At 39.1% G+C, this 25,232-nt stretch overlaps 1 protein-coding gene across 1 annotated transcript; it reads left to right on the top strand.

Moving 5' to 3' along the window:
- Positions 1-12: 12 nt before the first annotated feature.
- DHX36 (DEAH-box helicase 36) lies at positions 13-24,473 on the top strand. The gene is made up of 25 exons (XM_053390318.1): positions 13-259; positions 2,142-2,260; positions 3,167-3,383; positions 4,171-4,209; positions 4,831-5,001; positions 5,087-5,166; positions 6,126-6,200; positions 6,376-6,542; positions 7,471-7,552; positions 7,720-7,860; positions 8,303-8,405; positions 10,380-10,467; positions 11,663-11,718; positions 12,645-12,709; positions 14,277-14,420; positions 16,672-16,789; positions 16,912-17,010; positions 18,211-18,384; positions 18,599-18,685; positions 20,079-20,162; positions 20,265-20,364; positions 20,453-20,543; positions 21,757-21,877; positions 22,629-22,781; positions 24,050-24,473. Exons 1-25 carry the CDS (start codon positions 29-31, stop codon positions 24,233-24,235), a joined length of 2,991 nt encoding a protein of 996 aa, XP_053246293.1. The 5' UTR covers positions 13-28; the 3' UTR covers positions 24,236-24,473.
- The last annotated feature ends 759 nt before the right edge of the window (positions 24,474-25,232 follow it).

Genomic DNA, 25,232 nt, shown 5'->3' with positions numbered 1-25,232 from the left:
ACCTGGAGGCGGCGGCGGCGGCAGCAAGATGAGCTACGAGCACCGCCGGGATAGGGGCCGCGGGGGCGGGCCCCGCGCTTCGCAGTCGTCGACGTCGTCGTCTGGCCGCGGCGGAGCTGGAGGCGGCGGAAGAGGTGGTGGTGGTGGCGGCGGCGGTGGCGGCCGGGGCCGACCCCCTCCGCACCTGAAGGGCCGCGAGATTGGCCTGTGGTACGCTCGGCGGCAGGGCGAGAAGAGCAAAGAGGCCGAGAGGCAGCAGGTGGGTGAGGGGGGGAGGCTTCAGGGTGGCCGGCCGAGCGCTGCCTGCCCGCCCTTTGCGCCCTCAGGATGTGTCGTTGCGGGACCCTTGAGGGGGGTGGCGCTTGAGAGAAGAGGCCTCCGGTGAAGCCCTTCGTTCCTGAGGAATTTACCTGTCGGCCCGCTCCTTTTGAAGGTGGCCACATCCAAGAGGCCCTTTGAAAGCTGGTGCGGCGCGCCTGCCTATCTCGTTCGTCCTGACCGCGCTGGGGAATAATAATAATAATAATAATAATTTATTATTTATACCCCGCCCATCTGGACGAGTTTCCCTAGCCACTCTGGGCGGCTCCCAATCGAGTGTTAAAAACAATACATCATTAAATATTAAAAACTTCCCTAAACAGGGCTGCCTTCAGATGTCTTTTAAAGATAAGATAGCTGCTTATTTCCTTCACATCTGAAGGGAAGGCGTTCCACAGGGTGGGCGCCACTATCGAGAAGGCCCTCTGTCTGGTTCCCTGTAACCTCATTTCTCTCAATGAGGGAACCCCCAGAAGCCCTCGGCGCTGGATCTCAGTGTCCGGGCAGAATGATGAGGGTGGAGACGCTCCTTCAGGTATACAGGACTGAAGCCGTTTAGGGAAATAATAATATCATCATCATTTTATTTGTGTGCTGCCTTTCCATAGTTAAAACAATACTCAAGACTGCTTACAGCATGACAAGATTTACATACTGTAATTACCAACATAACAAAAGTTATAAACAGTAAATAAAACACATCAGAAAGTACACAGCCAAATGGAAAACAATGTCCACGTAATTCATAAAATCGAAAACTAAGAATACAGCATTAATATCAATCACAGTTTAAAATGACATAGATAAAAATAAAAGCAATTTTAAAAACAAAAACTCAACCCTCTCTGCCCAGCAGCAGCAGAAGCACTCCTTTATGGAGCTGTCAGGCCCCGCCCCAAGCCAGGTGGAAAGAAGCAGGGCAGGGCCCTTCAGGCTCCCAGCAGAAATAGAAAGACAACTCTTCTGCCCAGTCCTGTCCCCCATCAGTCGGAGTGACTGGCCCAAGGCGGCAAATCTCACCCCACTTTTTGTGAGGTTGGGGGTGTTGGGACATCTAATTTCCCATCCTATCTGCCAAATGTGTGCACCCCCACCCCCCACTGGTAGCAGTTTCTGAGTCAAGAGCAAGGGAAGGGCATTGCAGTGATCTTATCAAGGGTTGTAGCCATTGCTGCATGAGTGGCGTCCTGCTCCTGCAGCAGGGCTTATTGTTTCTTTCCTCTCCCCGTGTACGCCCCAAATCGGCTCCAGTGAGCCTCTCAACTCTCTAAGGCATATTTTGAGGATTGGGGGTTTGGCTACAAGTTGAGAGGAAGGGGATGACAGGTCAGACTTTTAAAATAGGTTTGAAGAATGTCCCGCAAACATGCCCCACAAGGTACATTTGTTGTGGCTGATGCCTTTCTCATTTGTATGATGCTTGAAAGAACCTCTTTGAGCATTGAATAGTTGTATCCGTGTATATGCCACTCAGGTGGGTATAAAATAAACAATAGCATTCATTTTCCTCACATGTATGTATGAAAGGAAATGTTCTTCCATATGGAGAAGATTTGTGTGCAGGTGTCCTATGGTGTATGCTGACAGAGAATTTTACTGTGTGTTTCTGTTAGAGATAATGAAGACTTTCTCAACTTTGTACAGAAACATTAAATTTAAAGTATAGTAGTAACTTGACATATCCTTAGTATTTAATATATGTAGTCCTCATTTTACAATATTGAGTGTCCATCATTGAGATAATTGGAGCAAGATTTTTGAGCATGGAGTATGTTATACTTTAAGATTTTGTTAAAATCCATTGTTCTTTCCATATATAGAGAGCTGTGGTGCGTATGGATGAGCGCAGAGAAGAACAGATTGTACAGTTGCTGAACACTGTCCAGAGCAAAAATGAAAAAGAACAAGAAGCCATGTCTTGGTGGTCTGATGAAGAAGGGTAATAATATTTTTTGTTTCATGTCAAATGTTAGCAGTATGTTTTGCAGTATGCAAACCAACTGAAGAGTAGTTTGATTATAAAATAGTTAAACACGCCATTCTATGTTCTGTTTTGTTATCAAACACTATAGTAATTTGTATTCAGTTTCATTTGTTTTCGTGCTTAATATTCTTATGGAACATCACATCACAACAGTATTTCTAAATTGGGAAATATTTGCCATTTGGAATAAGAATGACTAAAATACAGGCAAACCCTGTTTTAGGCACAACCAATATGTGCACAGCGCCAACTCTGGAAGTAGTCTGTAGTCTGTAATAAAAGACATCACTAAAGGGTGGGTCAGGGGCGGAGTGGGTTGTTTGCAGGCTGTTTCAGTTGCACACAATTTCACAATGACCTGGAATGCACCCCCTGCACAAATCGGGGCTTGCCTGTAGCTAGTGACATTTATTGAGCTACTTTCATCTCAGGTTTTTGTTTGTTGTGCCTTGCAACTTTGTGGCCTCTTGGGGATTATACAACACGGGGTATAACTGGGATAGTACTGTGGCAAAATATCAGTGTGGTGTGGGAGAGAGGAAAATCCAGGCAAGCAGAGCAGTGAGTTCTAATTGTAGAGTTGGAAGGGACCACTAGGGTCATCTAGTCCAACCTCCTGCAATGCAGGTATCTTTTGCTCAACATGGGGCTCAAACCCACAGCCCTGAAATTAAGAGTCTCATGCTTTACCGACTGAGCTATCTGCTTGCCAGCTGCCACCTAAGTTGTTTACAGGATGGGATCACCTATTTACTCATAGCTGGACACAGGACTGTAGATCAAAACTATAAATACCAAATTTATCTACTGATGTGTGTTTCTTAGAGCTGGATGACTTATGCTTAACCACACCTTTTCCAGGTACACAAAGGAGACCCCTCCAAAACCAAAGCCTGTTGTGGAAAAACCTGTTGTTGAGAGGGCACCTAAAAGAACTAGACCAATATTGGAAAAAACATTCCTTGATCAAGATTCAGAATATCTCTTAGAAGAAAATAAACCTGATGTTGATTTAGATGAGCAACTTAAAGAAGAATTGAAAAAGAAAAAAACTGATTCCAGATATATTGAAATGCAGGTAGCCTCCAGAGAAGATTTTGGGGCATGTTGAGGGCAGGAGGGGAAGATCAAGCTCTATTGCACTAGTGTATTCCCATTTGTACAATGTTAGATCTCTAATTGTATCTATCTGAATAGAAGTTTGCATAAATGCTTTTGGCTAGAAATTATAGATATCATTTATGACTTAATATATGTGGAAACCCTGAGCTGGTTTTTTTATGCTGTATTTCATCTAGTAGCCAAGATGATGAATATAGTGTAATCAGTTGTGATCCGAATTAAATTATTGGGTATAATGGGCAGCCCAGTCATGTGGGCTTGCTGTCAAGAGCTCTGCACCAGCTTCTTATTTAGGTTATGAAGATGAACCAGATATATTTGTGTACACTGCCTTAGAATCTTCTGATGAAGGGCAGCTAATCATTCCCCCCCCCCCAAAAGAAAGATAAATAATATTTTCATTCCATTTTTATCCTTACTGCAGTGAGAGGCACAGGAACTTTAAAAACCTAACTTTCCTCAAGGAACTTGCTTAGGAACACAGTCAGAGGTTGATATAGTTCTAGTTCCTCTTCTCCTTTAGTGGAAAAGGCAAGCGTTAATGTGTTGCAGCTGAATACATTTATTATTAATATATATGATTCTCAGTGTCTTAGATGGAACATTAACATGCTTTTAAAAAAAATAGGTTGGTGCTTCAGTTCATAGCTTAACAGCATCACTGATCGTATTCAACTTGCTAACCAAATTTATAAATATTATAAATATACTCTATTTTCACTTAATTTTTCTTTACTTTGCAGAGATTTCGCGAGAAGTTGCCTTCTTATGGAATGAGAAAGGTAAATACATATCTTGAATATGAGCCTTTTTGTCTTAACTCAGATGAGCATTAAGATTTGGAAAAGAAAAATATTTGATGAAATGTTAAAAGGCAATGAGAATTTAGTGGAAAATGTTCGTGTGTTCTACTGTGTTGAGAAACACCATTAAACAATTTCAGTCCCTGGTGTATTTTTTAAAGAGTGGGTAAAGAGTGATTGTTGGGACGCGGGTGGCGCTGTGGGTAAAACCTCAGTGCCTAGGACTTGCCGATCGTATGGTCGGCGGTTCGAATCCCCGCGGCGGGGTGAGCTCCCATTGTTCGGTCCCAGCTCCTGCCCACCTAGCAGTTCGAAAGCACCCCTAAGTGCAAGTAGATAAATAGGTACCGCTTTATAGCGGGAAGGTAACGGCATTTCCGTGCGCTGCGCTGGTGCTGGCTCGCCAGAGCAGCTTCGTCACGCTGGCCACGTGACCTGGAAGTGTCTTCGGACAGCGCTGGCTCCTGGCCTCTCAAGCGAGATGAGCACGCAACCCCAGAGTCGTTCACAACTGGCCCGTACGGGCAGGGGTACCTTTACCTTTACCTTAAAGAGTGATTACTGTGTGTTTCTTCTTTTTTTCTTCTTCTTTTTTAATAGGAGCTTGTAAACATCATAAATAGCAGTCGGGTAACCGTTATAAGTGGGGAAACTGGCTGCGGAAAGACAACTCAAGTTACTCAGTTCATCTTGGATGACTATATTGAGCGAGGGAAGGGGTCTTCCTGCAGGATTGTATGTACTCAGCCTAGAAGGATCAGTGCTATCTCTGTAAGTGACATTTATATCTGTTCTGGGATAAAGTAACCATATTTACAAAGAAGAAAACATTAACAGATTTTTCTTTAATGTTAAGGTAGCAGAGAGAGTTGCGGCAGAAAGGGCTGAAGTATGTGGTAATGGAAAGAGTACAGGATATCAAATTCGGCTTGAAAGGTACATGAGTATTTTCTTGTTAGTTTTTATACTTGAAGAATGTCTATGCACAGACTAGAGTGGGCATATGTTTTAGCATCCCTGCTGTGCTGTTACTTACCTAGGGGGTTCTCCTTCCACAGATGTAGCGATGTAACTTTTGGTGACAAAATTAGTAACCTGTCCTGTGAATAATTGTGTCAGCGCAAATGCTTATTGGCTGGGCTGTAAGATTTCATATGAGGTATTTGTGTATACAGCCATGCAGACAGAGCTCCATCTGATAAGCTGCACCAGGGGAATTGTATTTTCATGTATTTTCAGGTGTTAATTATTCCACCTGGACTTTTGCTGTCACAAATTGTGGGTGTTGCCACAAATAGGAACACCGTACCACAAATATTTGTGAGGAATTGCTACAAACACAATACATTATCAAGTAGAGAACCAATCGGAGTTGTGATGTAAGTGGCCACCCACTTGCCTTTGAATCGACTGTACTCACAAGACTTACTTTTTGCTGCAACTTTTATTCTGCTAAGCTGCTGTCAAGTTAAGCCTTATGTTCCTCTAGAAGTAATGTGTATATATAAAACAGGTGAGCAACCAAGATATAAACAGTGGCATTTGTGTGTATTGTTTGAATTAGCAGCAACTAGTAAAATGGGTTAATTAAGCATTGTTGTGTCATACCTTAGACATTCTGTTTGTTGGCTGCATGCTGAGCATACCATGAAGCCAAACTATGCATGCTTTCTCAGAAGTCCAGTTGACTTCAACTAAGCTTACTTCCAAATAAGTGTGTATAGAACTGCAGCTTTTATTTTCGTATTGCACAACCAGACATTGGATGCTTGAATCTTAGTAAGTGAGTACAGCTCAAGGTGTACTGTCATTATAACACTTAAAAGTATCTTCTGGCTTTTTCAAAAGCAATATCAAGAGGAACTGAAGTATTGTTTTTAATGGCTATCTTTCAGCCGGTTGCCAAGGAAACAAGGCTCAATTTTGTACTGCACAACAGGAATTGTCCTACAGTGGCTCCAGTCAGATAAGTATGTGTTTCTCTGTTTCAAAAGAAAATTTTGAATGCCTTTCCTCAAAGCTTTATCAGCTGCTGTTAATAGTTGTATTTGCTGTACTCATTTCCATTTATTTCATATCTGCTGATTAACATTTTGTTTCTTATGAATATAGGGGGTTATCAGTTCTGTGCTTCTTTTGTTGTAGGGAGTTGGCCAGTGTTAGTCATGTAATCCTTGATGAAATCCATGAGAGAAATCTCCAATCAGATGTTTTAATGACCATAATCAAAGATCTGCTAAGTGTACGACTCGACTTGAAAGTCATATTGATGAGTGCTACGCTGAATGCCGAGAAGTTCTCAGACTATTTTGGTGTGTGAAATTACCTACATTTTTACAAGTGTAATAATCCACTGCATTTTGCTATGAATGTTGGAAGCATCATAGTATAACAAAATACAGGTGTCTTCTTATGGGGTTACAATCTAGGCTGCCGCTGCTTTCTCACTTGTCAGCTGTTAGGCCAGGAGGCTGAGCAGCATCAATAAAACCCCGCTGCAGCACCAGCTCATGAGGAGACCGTCCCCGGAGCTCAAAGAGAATGTCCTCTTTGGGTTCTGGGGAGAGTCTGCTCACGAGCCAGGAGGACTTTCCAGCTCGCTTCCACCACTTCCGGGTTTCAGGTATCGCACATGTGCACAGTTGTGCAGAAGTGTGGAGTTGCCTGTATTTGTCTAAATAAATAGACAAAATATATGCTGTTTATTTTTTTAGTTTATCTCTGCATGAAATGATACACTGAATACTTGGCATTTTCATGTAATAGTTCTATGACGCCTTAAAAGACACACACATATTGTGGTATAACTATTCTTTGTCAGAATCAGTTTATCAGGTGAAGTATCATATTCTGTGTGCAATAAACATTTTACTTCAGTGAACAATATCTTTGGCAGCATTTTGAACACTTGAGTTCATGCCAAGGATAATTTATACTCCACCCATCTGGCTGGGTTTCCCCAGCCACTCTTGGTGGCTCCCAACAGAATTTTAAAAACAGAATCAAACATTAAAAACTTCCCTAAACATTCTAAATCCCTTTGGTCTTTCTAGTAGAATAAAAACAACCTAACTAGCTTTTTTGATTACTATAACAATAGCATTTTAAAAAAATGTTTTATTTGGATAAGCATCATGCTTCTAGCTATTCTGTAAGTTGTGTCTTGTATCTTGTTTTCAAGCATGATGCAGTTTGCTAAAATGTAGGTGATGTAATATATATTTTCCCCTTTTTATACAGACAGTTGTCCTATGATCCATATTCCTGGATTCACCTATCCTGTCAAGGAGTACCTTTTGGAAGATGTAATTGAGAAGCTACGGTTAGTGTGAAAATGATTCCTCTTAGTTCCTTTTTACATTGTGGCACGTATAATGATTCCTGACTTCTCCCAATATGAAGACTATATTGAGATATTTAGAATGATCTTTAATTTTTTTTTACTTAATATGCAAACATTATTACTGAATGCTATATTTATTTCTGAAGATACATTCCAGAAAATACGGATCGCAGACCACATTGGAAAAAGAGGTTTATGCAGGGGCACATAAGCAGGCCAGAAAAGGAAGAAAAAGAAGAAATTTATCATGAGCAGTGGCCAGATTATTTGAAGCAGCTGAGAGGACGGTAGGGTTATTTTTCACTTTTGTACAACTTTCAGATTTTTGTTACATATGTGACAGACACTTTATGGCTGCAATCCTAGCACGTTCTAGGGAGCAAACCATATTTGATGTTCTAATTTGCTGGAAGCCACCCAGAGTGGCTGGGGCAACCCAGCCAGATTGGTGATATATAAATATATTACTATTATTAAACACAGTAGAATTTCTGTATAAACATGCAGTTTCTGTGTTTAAGAGAGACTGAGATTTGTTCTGTGCTTAAAAGCAAATAGGGTCCACTCTGTTCTGTTGTCTTCTTTCAGCAGTTTCTTCTGTTGATCTGTGTTTATTTTAACCAGTCTCCTTTTCGCTATTTGTATAAAACAAGAGCCTGTGTACTTGTGCTAAACTTAACTATAGCACATATGGTTAAATAATGCTTTTTATTTGTACGTGATTTCTAGGTATTCAGAAAGTACAATTGATGCATTGGGAATGATGGATGATGAGAAAGTTGACCTCGATTTGATTGCAGCACTGATCAGATACATTGCTCTTGAAGAAGAGGTGAGTTTCAACTTGGCTAAATATGACTTCACTTTTTAAATTATTTCCTCTTCTTAAGTAGATTAGGTCAAGCTAATTAAACTTCTAAATTCTAAATCTGCTAGATTTCAAGAGAAGAGACTTAAGCACTAACTTAACCTTAACCCTTACTAAAATAAATGGAACTTAAAAAGGCTTAAATTTCATTCATGGTCATCATAATTAAAAAACAGAATATAAGTTAGTGTTGGCTGTATGCAATTGTAGAGGAAAATTATTTTGTAGAGAATTGTTTTCTTGGAATTTTTGTAGGCAACTGTGCACTTGTAATGTGAGGCATATGAAATCACAGGGATTAGTATAAAGTTCCTCTCCCTGTGTGTGTGTTAATACTAATACATAAAGTTGTTTTCACTGTCTTTTTTTAAAATGTTGTTTATATGTTACAACAGTTGATTATATGATAGAAGAATTATTAAACTATTGTTTGTTGTTGGTCATGGTCCTGTATCTTTGGCTATAGTAAAGAAATATTCTGATTACCAGGCACGATCAGTGCACCACCACAATACTGCAAGCAGGGGCTATGCTAACGTTGTTGTATTCCAGTTACATCATAGTAGAAATTCAAGAGTAGACTGGAATCTTAACTACAGTGGTACCTCTAGTTATGAACTTAAATTTGTTCCGGAGGTCCGTTTTTAACCTGAAACTGTTCTTAGCTAGAGGCGTGCTTTTGCTAATGGGGCCTCTTGCTGACGCTGCGCCACCAGCACATGATTTCCGTTCTCATCCTGGGGCAAAGTTCTCAACTCGAGGTAGCTCTTCCAGGTTAGCGAAGTTTGAAACCTGAAGCGTTTGTAACCTGAGGCTTTTGTAACTCAAGGTACCACTGTACTCTGTTGACAAACAAGCAAAGACAACAGCTACAAATGTTTTTCTGTGCTTGTATGTTAAAGTCAATAATCTTAGAGAAAAATTGAGTAAATGCTTTTCAGAACCAAATCACACATCCTTTGGCTTCAACAGGATATTTCAATGTCTCTTGCTCCCAAGCAAACATTTCAGGAAGTAGAATGTTTGTTTTGTACTAAGTTCTAGCTTAATCCCATTTTATTTAACACCATAAGTTTTGAAAATAGAATATAGTATTTTAAGATAGTTTTTGAGCAATAATGTCTTTCATGATGGTTCACATAATAAAATTGAACATACGCAGATAATACTGTCTTCACGATTACCAATGCTTTCAATGGTATTTTGGCGCTTTGCTCTATTCCCTGAAAAATTGTGATAGTGACAGTAGTGGTACTGGGGGACAAAAGTTACTCAGAATCAAGTATTTCTGCTGCATATAATTTTCAAATTGCAAATAATATTAAGAATGTGATTGCAAGGTTTTAGAAATACCAAAAATAAAGTTTACAGGTTGAATTGGATACAATGCTTAATCCCTGGTTTGCTTGCACATATGAATCTGCCTCAGTGGGATAATCATGGCTTGTTTTTGGCTAACAAATCATGTTCTGAAACCCCATGGTTTAAAATTGGTGCATGAATCTTGGCTTATGTTAACTGTAGTCTGTCATTACATCCAAGTTCAGTACCCTGGTTTAATTCTAATTTGTTGTGTTGCCCCTTCCCTGCAACCGATCTAAGTGCACGGATGCGAGACTCAAACAAAACTACTTGGGCAGCTAAGAGTTTCCTGCTGGCATTTTCACAGACCTCTGTACCCTCCTCATCCTACCAGGCAACAGACTGCTTGCACCACTCACTTTGTAAACAAGCTGACTATTCAAAGAGGAGGTGAGACCCTGTGGAGGGGACACAAATCAACATTAGGTGAAACAAACTAAATTTGTGAGCGGGATCCAAACTTCCTAAATTGTGGCTTAACAACATGTCTGAACTTGGCCATGATGTGTGCTTTATGGGTTGAACTATGCATCCATGTTGGATAATCGATTTCTCCATTTACCTGTGTTCATGTAGGATGGTGCAATACTTGTATTTCTCCCTGGATGGGACAACATTAGCACTCTAAATGACCTTCTGATGTCTCAAGTTATGTTTAAGTCAGGTAAATCATCTTCTTTGATTTTCTTAAAATAATCTGCTGCGAATTAGGGGTTTTCTTTATAAACTGTTAACCCAAACCCTCCCAGCACCTTTTGGCAGCAATCTCAACACAGCATTATAGATTGTAAATTGTGCCAACATAGCTGCTGATGTTCAGCATATGCAAGTTGGCAGACAAGTTCAGAATTCAGCTACCCTTTTCAAATGAATGTTGGCCTACATTAAATAATCTTAAATTAGGATGAGCAGTTAAATTAGCACTGTCAAGATGCTTCAGTAACACTTGGAGGGCAGGGTTCTCTGTCCCTAAAGCCTACTGAACTTCTCTAGCTGCCATTCTGAGCCTCTGCCCCTCTTCCTGTTGCCCTGCAGCTTTCTCCTTTGCATGACTGCCAGAACCATAATTCCCACTGTCTTTCTTAAAAATGCATTTGAATCCAATGCAATGGTTGAACAGCCACTGCAGGGGACCAGTAAGTGATAGCATCTGGGGTGGCATGTCAGTTACAGTGTTGGCTGGTAAATCCCCCTAACTCAGGCATGGCCAAACTTGGCCCTTCAGCTGTTTAGGGACTACAGTTCCCATCATCCCTGAACACTAGTCCTCTTAGCTAGGGTTGATGGGAGTTGTAGTCACAAAACAGCTGGAGGGCCAAGTTTGGCCATGCCCGCGAATAAATTGGTTACTGTTAAATGTCAAGGATAGCAGTCTCCATCCTTAATGTGGTTTCGCATGATGACATCGCACAAACATAACCCTCTGTGGAACAAATGTTTCAAGGATGTTGAGCTTTGCATTTCCTTTGAGAGCAGATCAGTTTATTTGGGTGAATCAAATGGATAGCCGTTAATGATTCTAGCAATAAATTTAAAATATTCAAAGGTTTAATTTTAATTTTACCTAACAAGCTGCTGATCTCAAAGACTTTTTCAGTTTAATGCTACAATGCAATATTTAAGGCAAAATATACAAAGGTTTTGAATTTTCTTTGTTATGGGCAAAACAAAATGAATAAATTAACTAGTGCTTTCAAAAATATTATTTGTAACGAGAATCTGTGGCTTCTTGAAGAAAGTAGTTCATTTTTCCTACAACTGTACCTCATTTATATTCTTAAATTTCTCTAGCTTTTCAGCTTTTCTTTCAAACTGAATTTTACTTAGAGTAGTACCATAATGCCAATTTTATTTTTCAGATAGGTTCGTTATTATACCTCTGCATTCGTTGATGCCTACTGTTAACCAGACCCAGGTAAGTTTTATAATTAGCAGTTGTCATTATTTTCATACATCCTTCCCACAACAGAAAATGCATGCATTTGGTATAGAGTATTCTAAATCTGTTTTCAGTTTTTTAAACTAAAGTAGAATGACTTCAACAGCTGTGCCTTCACATAATTTACTTGGTTGGATCCAGAGAAATGCTGGTGGAAGTACTGGGTAGAAGATAACTTCTGGCAACAAATATGCCTCTGATTTTCAGCCCCCACCCCGTAGCCCACCTTATTTAGGGTCTCACAACCCTTTAGTGAGGTATTTGGGGTGACTAGCGCTAAGATGAGGGAGGCCAGGAGGTCATATTCCTTCCTCCCCACTTCCCCCTGTTGTTTCTCTGAATTCAAGCGCATATGTTTATTTGTTGCCCAATCGTATTTATTATTTTAAGTAACATTAAAAAACTGATTTCAGTCTTACTAAGCAGCAAGGAAGGAATCAGTTTTTCATATTGTGGAATCTCCATATCCTTGAAAATTGGGACCAGAGTGTGGGCTCATGTGTAATAATAATAATAATAATAATAATAATAATAATAATAATAATAATAATAATAATTTTATACCCCACCCATCTGGCTGGGTTTACCCAGCCACTCCCTATGATATAGAACACAATGTCTCAACTGGGCTGTGCCATGCCTGTTAAAATCCACCTGCTTTTCTAGAGATCATATCCTTTATTCCAAATAACTGTTTTCTTCTTGGATTGCTGTTGTAATAATACCTTAATAAAATGTTTCAACTATCCATTAATGCGTAGTTGCTCTGGTGTTTAAATTTAGTGATGAGTGTATGCATGTGCATGTCTTGACTGAAAGAAATTAAATTAAGTAAACAAATATTAGGATGAGAAAGAAATTTCTGGAACAAACACTTTTTCTCTGATTTTGTTTTTCTTTAGGTTTTTAAAAGGACCTCCCCTGGAGTCCGTAAAATTGTAATTGCTACCAACATCGCTGAGACTAGGTAAATCTTTGTTTATGCTTCTAGCAATGCTTGAAATTAACTTGTTGGGCAAAAGGAGGATTTTCATCAAAAGTGTAAATTAAAATGTTTAATTGCTTTATGTGGTGGAACGAGGAATAAAATAAATTTAAAATATGTACAGTGAAGCTGCTTTTCCACTTTGGATTCATCAGATAGTTTAATGTGGAAATTTAATGTAGAATGCATATACTGTACAAGGGAAAGCAACACATTCTCTCATGGATATCAGAGGTCTCTTGAGTGCTGCCCAATTAATCCGTTGAGTTTCTTTTTGAATGCTGGCACTTTTAAGCACAATGCCTGCAATGCCGCCTTTTTTCCTTTGAAAGGGAAACGGTTTTCAGTCCTCCTGGAGCCCAATAAAAAGTGGGGGAATAAAGGCTGAGGTAAACAATGTTTTTGCATTTTCCTTTTTGGAGAGGAAGAATAACAGAAAATACAAGCAGGTATGGAAAGTGGAGGGAAGGCAAAATTAGGAAAAAATGGCTCAGTGCAGAGCGAGAGATCATGAGAAGATGTGCTTAGAGTTTAGACAGGAATCTGACTGAGCCTCAAGAGGAGAGGAGCAACAGCAAAGCCTTGCCTTGAAACTTTGGCATTTTCTGACTTGGAGCTGCAGGGGGAGCTGTATTCATTAAGAAAAACTGTTTACAATATGATCAACAGTTCCTTTTCGGCTTTTATAAATTGGCTTCAGCATTCAGCAATATCTGATGGCCTGTGGAATAAGTCAGGTGTCGAAACTGACCCTCATCCCTAAAACAGTGCACATGAAGCTAGGCAAAAGAAGTTATAACCCAGACTCTTCCCTCCTCAATATCCATTACACTGACAGTTTGGGAATTAGATAGGAGTGCTGCCTAGACTGGATTGCTTGTTGGAAAACCCCAAGGGCTAACAGTTTCCATTAAGCATGCTTACAGCCGATTATCCTAAGGCTCCAACCCAAAACACGCTTGCTTAAAAATAGAACTTATTTCCAGATTAGCATGCTTAATGTTGTTTTATGTAGCTAGTACTAGAACTGAAGTTAGGCAAGTGCCTGCTGTCTTGATGAGTAGATCTGAAAACTTACCCTTAAGTATGACCCAGTCATCTTATGGGCTATTAATTGTATCGATGTAAAAATTGGTTTATTGTTAGAGTTATTTTTTGTGTATTTTACCTCCTTTATCTTTTTGCACACTACTTCAGTAGTTTGTGGCTGTGAAGTGGTTTATGAATCTGTAAAATAATAATAATAATAACATAAGCATGTCTGCCAACAGTCTTAGCTTCTGACATGTTCAGTTAGTCTTGCTTCAGTCTGAGCATTTTTAGCTTTTTGGTTTTCTTGCAGACTTCACTCCTTGGTGGATCTGTGCTTATTATGTAAGAAATAGCAAAACTGTAGCAAGTGGTAGTCTCTGTTCATTACGATTGATTGCAGGACAATTTGTGTGTTTCGTAAGGGGCAATTTCTTCTACAGATTGACGTAATCAATGCAGATTGTCTCTATTTGATGTACAAAAGCTAACCATTTCTTCCTGCTTCCCATTTCTGCAGCATCACCATAGACGATGTGGTATACGTTATAGATGGAGGAAAGATAAAGGAAACTAACTTTGATACACAGAACAACATTAGCACGATGGCTGCAGAGTGGGTTAGCAAAGCAAACGCTAAGCAGAGGAAAGGTAGAGCAGGAAGGTAAGAGTAATCTATGGTAACAGAATGGACAGAAGCAGGGAAACCTTGGCTATTGCAATAATGAACATTTTCAAATATTTAATTAAAAAAAATTATTTAAAGTTTACTTTAAAGACATTAACTTTCCCCCTCACTTTGCTGACTTTATTGATTAATCTGAAGCTTTTCCTTTAGAGACTTTATTTGCTGGCTTAATTTTTTGTTTTGTTTTTTGCCCCTTTGATATTTAATTTTTATAGACTGAATACCCAAAGTAATATGGTGGAGCCCAATGCATTTTAGATTGGAGCGTCCTCTTGTATCATCAAACCTTTGATAAAGGAGGCTCTAACCTGCAAAACCTTATACCAGAATACTTCTGTTAGCCTTTAAGCAGTTACATGAATTTCTTAGGGTTCTTTTTTTACTTCCATAGTCCAGCACAACTGTTCTTCAGGGATTTAAACTTAGTTTTAGAAGTTAAAGTAGTTCAGCAGCACGATCTCTCTATTACAGTCTAAAAATACCATATAGAAAAAAATTCTTCACTATCTTGACATTTGCATCGTTTGTATTTGTTGAACTCCTTCAAATAAAACCTTAAGGCATAGGACTATATGCACAGCACATATGCCTAGTTGATACGTATAGGTCTTGTAGCCTGATATTCTTGCTCCCTATGTGGAGATGCTGTGCGAGCGGAGGTTGAGCTCTTGAGCACAAATAATTGGTAGTGAGTTAATGTACATGTAGAGGGACGTGGGTGGTGTTGTGGTCTAAACCACAGAACCTAGGGCTTGCTGATCAGAAGGTCGGCGGTTCAAATCTCCGCGACGGGGTGAGCGCACGTTGTTTGGTCCCAACTCCTGCCCACCTAGCAGTTCGAAAGCACATCAAAGTGCAAGTAGGTAAATAGGTACCGCTCTGGTGGGAAGGTAAACGGTGTTTCTGTGCGCTGCTCTGGTTCGCCAGAAGTGGCTTAGTCATGCTGGCCACATGACCTGGAAGCTGTCTGCGGACAAACGCCGGCTCCCTCGGCCTATAGAGCGAGATGAGCGCCACAACCCCAGAGTCGTCTGCGACTGGACCTAACGTTCAGGGGTACCTTTACCTTTAATGTACATGTAGTACAAATAAATCATGTCCTGTAGATTACTCTCTTAGCATTTTTTACTCAGTTCATTTCTCTAGATATTATCGACTTACCAGATAGTACATAAAGAAAAAGAAAGTTCAGTATCACTATCCTTGAAGAGTTTTCCTCCACAGTATTGCTACCTGAAAATTACTCCCACTAACTGTGGAAGTACTTAATATCTTCCCACATAATCACTTGGAAATGAATTTGCCTAGAACTCTGGTATTCAAGAGCATTCGTGAATACAGAAAAATGTGTAATAGGTGCATAGCTGTTTAGCTGCCCAAAGTTGCTTCACTCAACAGTTGCCATTCTATCCTTTGTGAGACCAATCAGGCGTTACCTTTCACTGCATTGCAGATTCGGTGCAATCCCATCCTATAAGGTTATTGTCTCATACTGATTAAAGGGGAGTGCATTGTGGTCCTTAGTTTTCTGTTGACATACGTCAGACTGGCAGGTAGATATATCATCCCTGCCAGCACCATATTTGCATTTATTATCCCCTGTGCCATATATAAAAAGAAGCTGGTGTTGGTTTGGTAACATTTTCTTCATTTTGTTGCACCAGGCTGCTGTCCTTGATCAGATATGGCGAACATTCTTTAGCTCAAGGGATGTGTTCCCTTCCAGGGTTTCATGCCAGTGGCAATATTGGCTAGAGCAAAAAAGGGTGGAGCAACAACCATGACTCTTACCTTCGAACAGTAGGCTATATTTCAACTATGCAGGAGCCAGAGGTTTATGCATACACGTATTTGTGTGTGTGTGTGTGTGTGCGCGCGCGCACACACGCACACACCTCTCCCTCTATCTAGGCACAGAACTCTTAAAGGGACGCATTCCAGCCAGGCAAAAGCACTCAAGGGGCAGAGTAGTGCTGATGAGAGGTGTGGCTTGGGGAAAGTCTTGAGGGCCATATTAAGAGGTCTGGAGGGTCTCATTTTGTGTCTGTGCCTGGGGTTCCCCACCCCTGTCCTAGATTATTGCTTCTCTTTATAATTGCTTCTTGATGGTACACTGAGCTTCTCATTCTTTCATTGCAAGTTTTGCAAAAAAGGTATACTGCTAAGCCACTTTTACTTATAACACATCAATGTTACTACAGTGTCAAAATATTTTAACTTCCTGCAGAGTCCAGCCTGGTAACTGCTACCACTTGTACAATGGTCTGCGTGCCAGTTTGTTAGACGATTATCAGTTGCCAGAAATCCTGAGGACACCTTTGGAAGAACTTTGTTTGCAAATCAAGGTAATATATATATAATATATACCCTGTTAGGGTAGCCTTTCCGGTAAAGGATTTTGCATCAAGCATAAAGATTTGGAGTTCGTTCAAGTAGTATTGATAGGATGAACTTTGTTTTCTTTCAGATCTTAAAGCTTGGAGGAATTGCCCATTTTCTGAGCAAATTGTTGGATCCACCATCACGTGATGCTGTGTTGTTATCCATTAAAAATCTCATGCAGCTGGTAATTTTTTGTTTATTTCTTGTACTGATATTTTATTTTATGTAACAAATTTGTATAGCACCCTTCATTTGTAGAACTCAGGGCAGTTCACAACTTGTTCAGGCTTGAGAATGTTCATTCATGGTTCTTAGAAATCATTCAGAAAACAGCAATTACAAATGTTTACTGTTGATATTGTCTAAGCTTTATACATGATTTTAGTATCTAAGGCAAGGAAAACATCAAACACTTGAAGTCTTAAGTTAATAAACTTCTTTTTGTACTAAGAAGTGTAGTTTAAATCTTAGTGCAATTTAAAATTGAACTTCACCCAAATCAAATAATATCTAGTTTTGACTTGGAAAGGACTGTTTTTGTAATTTTTCTAATGATAGATGTAACCACGAAAATCAGTACATTGAAATGGAATAAGAGACTGAATTTTTACACTGGTTAAAGCACAATGGGCAGTGCATGCTCATTTTGCTGCAGTTGTTCAGTTGGTATTTTATTAAAATTCAAATAAGCTTTGAGAACAACAGTAAAAATCACCTCTTTTTCTTCTTCTTCTTCCCTGATGGGACTGAAGGCAACTTACAGATAAAAAGAAAAACTGCTAAAACAGAAAAAAATCAATCATTCAAATGTAATTAAAACTATATACATACATAATATCTGTTTAAAACATGCTAATAATTACATTAAAAACATCACGGCACCAGCCCTTTAATTAAAAGCAGTCAGTTCCTAAAACTCTGTTGGAACAAGAAATTCTGGTGCTCAGAATTTTGTGTCTTGATGATTTGCTAATTTGTGTGTACGTTCATTAATTTGGAGTAGTACATGGCATCTGGGTACTTTTAAAGCAAGCATCTTGCTGAGCGATAGAAAACTGAGGCAATGAGTCTAAAGACTTAGGGAGATTCATCACCTTCACCCTGGATACCTACCTGAGTTGTCTTCATGATTATTGCTCACAGTTTTCCTCAACCCTGTTTATTCCAGTACATTTGCTACTCTTCTCTGCTGTCCCAACCTTATTGCTGAAAATTGTAATTATGAAAGCAGGTGGTGCTATTCTAAATAAATGTGAAACTAAGTTTCACCGTACCTTAAAACTTCAGGGACAGAATTTAGGCTTCTTTAACAAGGATTTCAACCAAATGCTGATACTCTTTTTCATTCTTTATGTTCTTCTTTTTTGTGTCATCCCTTTAACAGAATGCCTTGGATAGGCAAGAAGAATTGACTCCCCTTGGAGTTCATTTGGCGCGATTACCAGTGGAGCCACACATAGGAAAAATGATTCTCTTTGGAGCTTTATTCTGTTGCTTAGATCCTGTTCTCACTATTGCTGCCAGCCTCAGCTTCAAGGACCCTTTTGTCATTCCCTTGGTAAAGTAATTTTTGTTTAAATTTAAGTTTTTGTTCTTCTTTGAAGATGAAGCCTTTAATTTCAGAAAGATTTCCCCCTCCCCCTTGTAATGTGCTATGTTTTAGTCTTACAGCAAATTGCACTTAGTTTTTCTTGGTTATATCTCCTGAGTCTGTCTTTCTTTCTTCTTTTTAATACACAGATTAGTCCAACTTTGTGTGTTTTTCTCTTAAGGGTAAAGAAAAAGTAGCAGACGCAAGAAGAAAGGAACTGTCAAAGAGTTCTAAAAGTGATCACCTCACCATTGTGAATGCTTTCAAGGTAGATATGTGATCCATTGACCAACAGTGGTCTGCAAGTTTCGTGGTGGTTCCCTGGCATTCCTGGGTATTTGTTTGAAGATGTGAGACAGCACATCCATTGCATGGAATAGTCATTTTCATTGCTGCTTTTATTAATATACTGTACAGTGGTACCTCGGGTTAAGTACTTAATTCGTTCTGGAGGTCTGTACTTAACCTGAAACTGTTCTTAACCTGAAGCACCACTTTAGCTAATGGGGCCTCCTGCTGCTGCTGCGCCACCAGAGCCCAATTTCTGTTCTTATCCTGAAGCAAAGTTCTTAACCTGAAGCGCTATTTCTGGCTTAGTGGAGTGTGTAACCTGAAGCGTATGTAACCCGAGGTACCACTGTATACTGTTGCATTACAATTTGAATTCTATGGAATTACAATTCTTGCAACAGGCAGAGAAGTTGTTAAATGGTCTGCCAAGACCCTCAGCAATTTTCAACTTGTCCACGACGGGGTGAAGTTTGGGAAGCACTGTTCTAGTTGACAGGTGGTGGATTCACTGGGGGAACATCGTTTATTAAATAAATAATTTAAAGAGGATTCAAATATTAGCATGAACAGCTCACATTGCACAGAGATGAAATCTTCACGGTCCATACTTGATTTACTAGTAGTGGTGACAAACTAGTATTAAACCCAAATATGCATTTAGTATGGAGATTATAGAAGAATGGAATTGTGTGGTTGGAAAGGACCCTGAGCGTCATCTAAGTGCAACCTCCTGCAATTCAGGAATCTCAACACTCCCCCCCCCATCCAATTTGAAGCCATTCTGGACCCTGTAACTAGAATTCTGGACCCTGCTTAGCTTTGCAAATGTGCTAGCAGTTTAACTGATGCACCACTAGGCGGGTATTACTAGTAGGTTAGCTTTTTATTCCAAGTTTCATTGTTTTCTGCTATGATTTGCTCTGAACAATTTTAATATATGGGTCTAATTTTAATCCTGTATCTCCTCCAACTTGCAGTTCATGAAGTGTTTCTTCCTCTTGTTTTGGAGACCAGGATTAATTATTGCCGTTCTAGATCTTTTCCCTTTACGCATAGTGGAATAAGGAAGTGATATGAATGGTAGTTTCCTTTTAGCTGCTGAGTTAGTTCTAATCTGGATGTGTTGACTTAATACAGCTCTGTGAAAGGAATGAATGCACTCCATATTATTTTTTTAGGTCACTCTTATTGTGACACTTCATATTTAACTTCTTTACTACTCTATAAAATGCTTTCTTATTCCATCTGGCATTCAGATGAGGAAGATATAAAAATCAGATTCAGTTCAGCTCCAGTTTTCCTTTAAAAGGACCTATACTAAATAATAATAATAATAATAATAATAATAATAATAATAATTGTGCTTTCAGGGTTGGGAAGAGGCCCAGCGACGTGGCTTCAGGTGTGAAAAGGATTATTGCTGGGAGTATTTTCTTTCTTCAAATACTCTGCAGGTAATAGTTGTTTGTCTCTAGCGAGAAAACGTACACTTTTGAAACAGATTTAGTTTGACATTATCTGTAAGAACAAATTGATCGATTCATGCTGTTCTCTAGATGCTGCGTAACATGAAAGGGCAGTTTGCTGAACATCTCCTTGCAGCTGGGTTTGTGAATAGTAGAAGCCCCAGAGATCCCAAATCCAACACGAACTCAGGTAAATTCTGAAGAGGAGCAGTACACCAGATACGCTTTCAATTCTCCCTTTGTGAATTGTTGATTCACTTGGCTATTTTCTTTTCTAGACAATGAGAAGCTACTCAAAGCTGTTATTTGTGCTGGCTTATATCCAAAGGTTGCAAAGATCCGAGCAAACTTCAGCAAAAAGAGAAAAATGTAAGGCTTTTTCTTCTCCATGCTTTTTTACCAAGAATGAATGAATGAATTTATTAATACGGTCACAGACCAGCGTCAACACACACAATATCATAGATCATAAAAAAATATCAGAAATACAAGGGACAATATTACCAAGAATGTATGTGTGTGAATATATTAAACAAGGGTTTCTACGTAGTTGGAAGAAGGCTGGAATATATTTTTCCTCGTGTTGCTAACTATGTAGTCTAGGAATACTTGAGTTCTGGGGGAGCATGTGATTATTTCCCCCCTCCACACACTCAGGTGAGACAACAGATTGGGCAGGTGATACTTGGGTTAATTTTGGGATCCTGCAGCTCCAGATGAACAGAAATTTTGTGGAGATCATCCCAATTGAGAACCACAAATTTATTTATTAATTTTTTACACTGCTCTTTTGGCTAGAAGAATCCGTTGTGTCTGAAATAGTGGTCCTTTCTGTAAGACATGCTTAGCACAATAACCAGTATGCAGATTGCTCGTTCCTATTTGAATTGAGCAAAATGTAATAGCATAGTTTTGCCACTAGGTGGAGCCACAAATAAAAATTTAAGACTGAATAAGCAGAGTTCTCTTGATCCCGTCTCCACAATCTATGTTTTATTTGGTAGATGGCTAGCAAAAATAAATTGATTATATTTTGCTTTGATGCTAAGCCCTGGACTGGATAGGTCACTAATAATGATGATAGAAAATGGCTTTCCGTATATCAAACACTTATTTTCCTCTTGTTTTGAAAATGTGTTGGGTTTCAAAAGAGAAATTGAAATGAGGATAGTATCATAGACAGGACAGTATAATTTTCCTTTCCCCATCACTGGGATTATCCTTTATGCAAGCAATATCTTCTTGCTCAGAATGAAAAAGGGAATAGAGCACACAAATTGCAATGAAGTTCAACTGATACCTTATTATTCTCTAATTAATATAACACAAATCTTTAAAGTAATCTGATACTGTAGTCTGATTTTGAAGTGGAACTTTTTAAAGTATAGATGCTTAAAATCCTTCCTGTTTTTCCTTTCAGTTCTTGCCTAAATATCTTGCAGCAATATCTAATTTAGGAATTGCTGATAGCCCTAATGGCACATTACAAGTCTCTTTTTGAAGGGCAGTTATCTTAAATCTTTGAACGTATGTGCATGTTATTCCTTTGTAGCTGAATTATAAGTGATTTGTCTGTCTTAAGGGTTAAAGTTTCCACTAAAACAGATGGAACGGTTTACATCCATCCCAAGTCTGTCAATGTTGAAGAGACAGAATTCCATTACAACTGGCTTGTTTACCATTTGAAGATGAGGACAAGCAGTGTAAGTGAAAATTTATTTTGTATTGTTTTAAGGATAAATGTGGGTGTATTTTAAGTCTCTCCACAGTCTGTTCTGTTGAAGCAATTACAGTCTTAGTTAGCTTAACTAGTCTGGTCTGTACGCAGCCCCACTCACCGCAGTTATCACTTCACTTTACAAGGGGCTTCAAAATGACAACTCCTGGTTGAGAGATGGCAGTGCTGGTAACTTTTAATGCTTCATTCCTGTTCTGTGCCCTCCCTTCTCCCTCCTGATGCCTGCTGCTCACAGTGGAATTCTTCAGATTCTCATGTCCTCCATGCTTCTTGTGATCTTACGACTGTCATTCCAGAAGGGAGGAGAGCACATTGAGAAGCACAGCCCATGGAATGCAAAAGGGTGTAGTGTTTGGTGTTTCTTAACAGGCCTAGGGATATCACATATTTTAGCTATGCCTTATCACTACTCTTGTTTCTAGTCAAGGAAGAACAGCAAATCTTTGCTCAGCACTTGTTTGCATGTAATGCAGCTAACTATGGGACTGAAACCTTTCACAATTAAAATAATAATTGTCTTGGCTTCGGAATACCTTGCACCTAAAGTGTTTTCCAGTGTTTGCCACATTATTAAAATTTCGCTTCAGAGGAACTACACACAAGTTTAAAACCAAGTAACTTGAGATCCCATTTTCAGTATGCACTGGTACATTCTCGTGCCCTATTTTGAACGTGGTAACATAGTTTATATGTGCTGACTGCATTCCTTGTTACAGATATACCTGTACGACTGCACAGAAGTCTCTCCATACTGCCTTTTGTTCTTTGGGGGAGATATTTCTATTCAGAAGGACAAAGATCAGGATACAATTGCTGTGGATGAGTGGATTGTTTTTCAGTCTCCAGCAAGAATAGCACAGCTCGTGAAGGTGAGTGGGCTGCCCATTTCATTTTCAGATTTTCTTCTACACAAACAACTGCCATACTCCTGGAACAGCTTATATAGTATGGTGTTACAAAAACATTTATTTCTTTTTTTCTAAATGTTAACATCTGCTTAGATTGCTGTGTTGTAATTCCCTATAAAGTATAAACTTGAAAGATCTTTTCAGGCATCAGTCCTTTTCAGGCATTTCATTTTGGAGAGAACTGTCATTTTAGGATTTCACGTGAAATGCTCTCTCCTTCCTTCCTGGGGGGGGGGGGGATGAATTAATCAACCAACAGGGAGATACTGCATTTATTTCTATGTGATATTTTCCTGCTGCACCAAATCTGTTTCTAGAAAAAGGCACTTAAAGTGGAGTAATCAGAGAGAATCAATGTTTAGATAAGCAGTGTACAGCCCTGTTCATTCAATCCCCCACCTGTGCCTTGAGATAGATGAAGTACAATCAAGCACCAGATTTTAATGCCAGATGGATAGCTTTTTTCTGAAAGGGGTTGGGGAAGAAGTACAATAGGATCTTAAAAACTAAAACATTTCACTTATTTATCAAATATAACCACCTTATGATAAATTAAGACAGAACTTATCTGATTGATGTTCAAAAATAATTGCCTTTTTATTGTGTTTTGCCTCATTTTTTCACATTAGTCTTTTCTTGGCCTATATAAGCTATTTTTATTGTTACTGTTAAAAAGTGCTATCAAGAGCGAAGTTGTAAATTTGAACAAGATGTGAAAATATGCAGTTTAACTAAACCACAACTTCAACTATTATTTCAGCTTGAAAATGGGATTCTTTTAAAGACATTGGGTTGTATCCAAATTCATTATTAAAGTAGATGCATTGAAATTAAGGGACAATGCTAACTTCCTTCCATTAATTTCAGTGGGCTTCCTCTGCCTATAACTTAAGTTGGATACCACCCATTGACTCCTTAGCCAATTCTTTTTTTATCCTTATGAGAAACTTACTTTGTTTCAAAGTGCCTTATACAGTACAGTTCTTGAATAGCTCGAAACAGATAAAGCTGTGCCTAAAGTAAGTTACATTTTAACTGGGCAGAAAAGAGCTAGTTAAATTTCCAAGAGGTTTGACACACATTCTTAGCAAAATGCAGAATAATGAAAGAGAATAATACATTTCATTTCCAAGTATGTATTAAGTTTTTGACACTATAGAAAAATAGAATGACTTTCGAAACTTCCTGCTCTTGGGTTTCTTTCTGAACCAACATCCTTTTATCCACAGGATTTGAAAAAAGAATTGGATGACCTTCTACAAGAGAAAATAGAAAACCCACACCCTGTGGACTGGAACAATACTAAATCAACTGACACTGCACTGCTGACAGCCATTATAGACTTAATCACAACACAGGAGAATGAAACTGCCAGAAACTCTGCCCCCCGTTTCCAGAGCGAAGAATATAGTTAACACTGTTCCTTTTGGCCGCTGAAGAGATGGCAGCTCTACCAGTTCATTGTTGACAGTTTATCTTTGGGCATCTTGGAATTTCATTTTTAGTATCGGTAGTTCATAACGGCTGTGTATGGCGTTCATTGTATAAAGTAGCTGTTTATCTAGTTGCCAGTGCTGCATAGTTGTATTCTGCATGTATGACGCTGCTTCTTGAGGACTGTCATTGTCAGGTAAAAAGATGGATGAAACTGAACACGAACTGATTTTTTTTTTACATTCTTCTGGTGTTTACACTGTTTTTCTGCTAACTGTGGCATTGTCACTTTAAGAAAAGTGATTCACGTTAGTAACTAGAAGCCCCTTTTTGTCCATTAGCCTTTTATTTACATTCTGGGGTTACTAGTAAGGGCATGCTGCTGAGAGTGAAACAACCAAAGTCATCACTCCAAAGAGATGTACAAGGGCTGCTGTGTCAAAAGCATTGTCACATTTTAAATAAATGCTTGATGTTTAGATCTTTCTAAACATATGTACTCCTGTTCATCTATGGGTCATAGGGTATTTGATGATCCAGAAGCTACAGCGGCACATGCCTAGAGACCTGGGTAGATACTCTAAATACCAGCAATCAGCTTTGGAATGGGAGCAGGATTTAGTCTCCAACCTAGACAAATAATGTAGTTTTGAGATGGGGGCTTGCAATAGGCTCTTTCATTCCAGTGGAGCTTAAGTGTACATGAACTGTACACTGAGTAGCTGTTTCAGTGATGCAAAGATTTTTTGGGTTTCTTTTGGAATATTTTATCAACTCGTGTCTTTATTAAATGCCTATATGCTAGTCATTTTCATATGCACATTATTATTACGTGCGCCGCATTGCTGTTTAAAATCGCAGGAACCTTCTGCAAGATCTGGAACTGGCAGCTTCTAGTTGAAGATTTCAAATTAATAGTGAATAGAAAACATAAGCAAATGCAGAGCATTTCGTAAAACTCACACAGACAATATGTGG

This window comes from Podarcis raffonei, chromosome 5 (assembly GCF_027172205.1).
Source record: "Podarcis raffonei isolate rPodRaf1 chromosome 5, rPodRaf1.pri, whole genome shotgun sequence".
In the NCBI taxonomy this organism is placed as follows: Eukaryota; Metazoa; Chordata; class Lepidosauria; order Squamata; family Lacertidae; genus Podarcis; species Podarcis raffonei.
The sequence above is the reverse complement of the archived record's forward strand: the minus strand, read 5'-3'. Positions and strand labels throughout refer to the sequence as shown.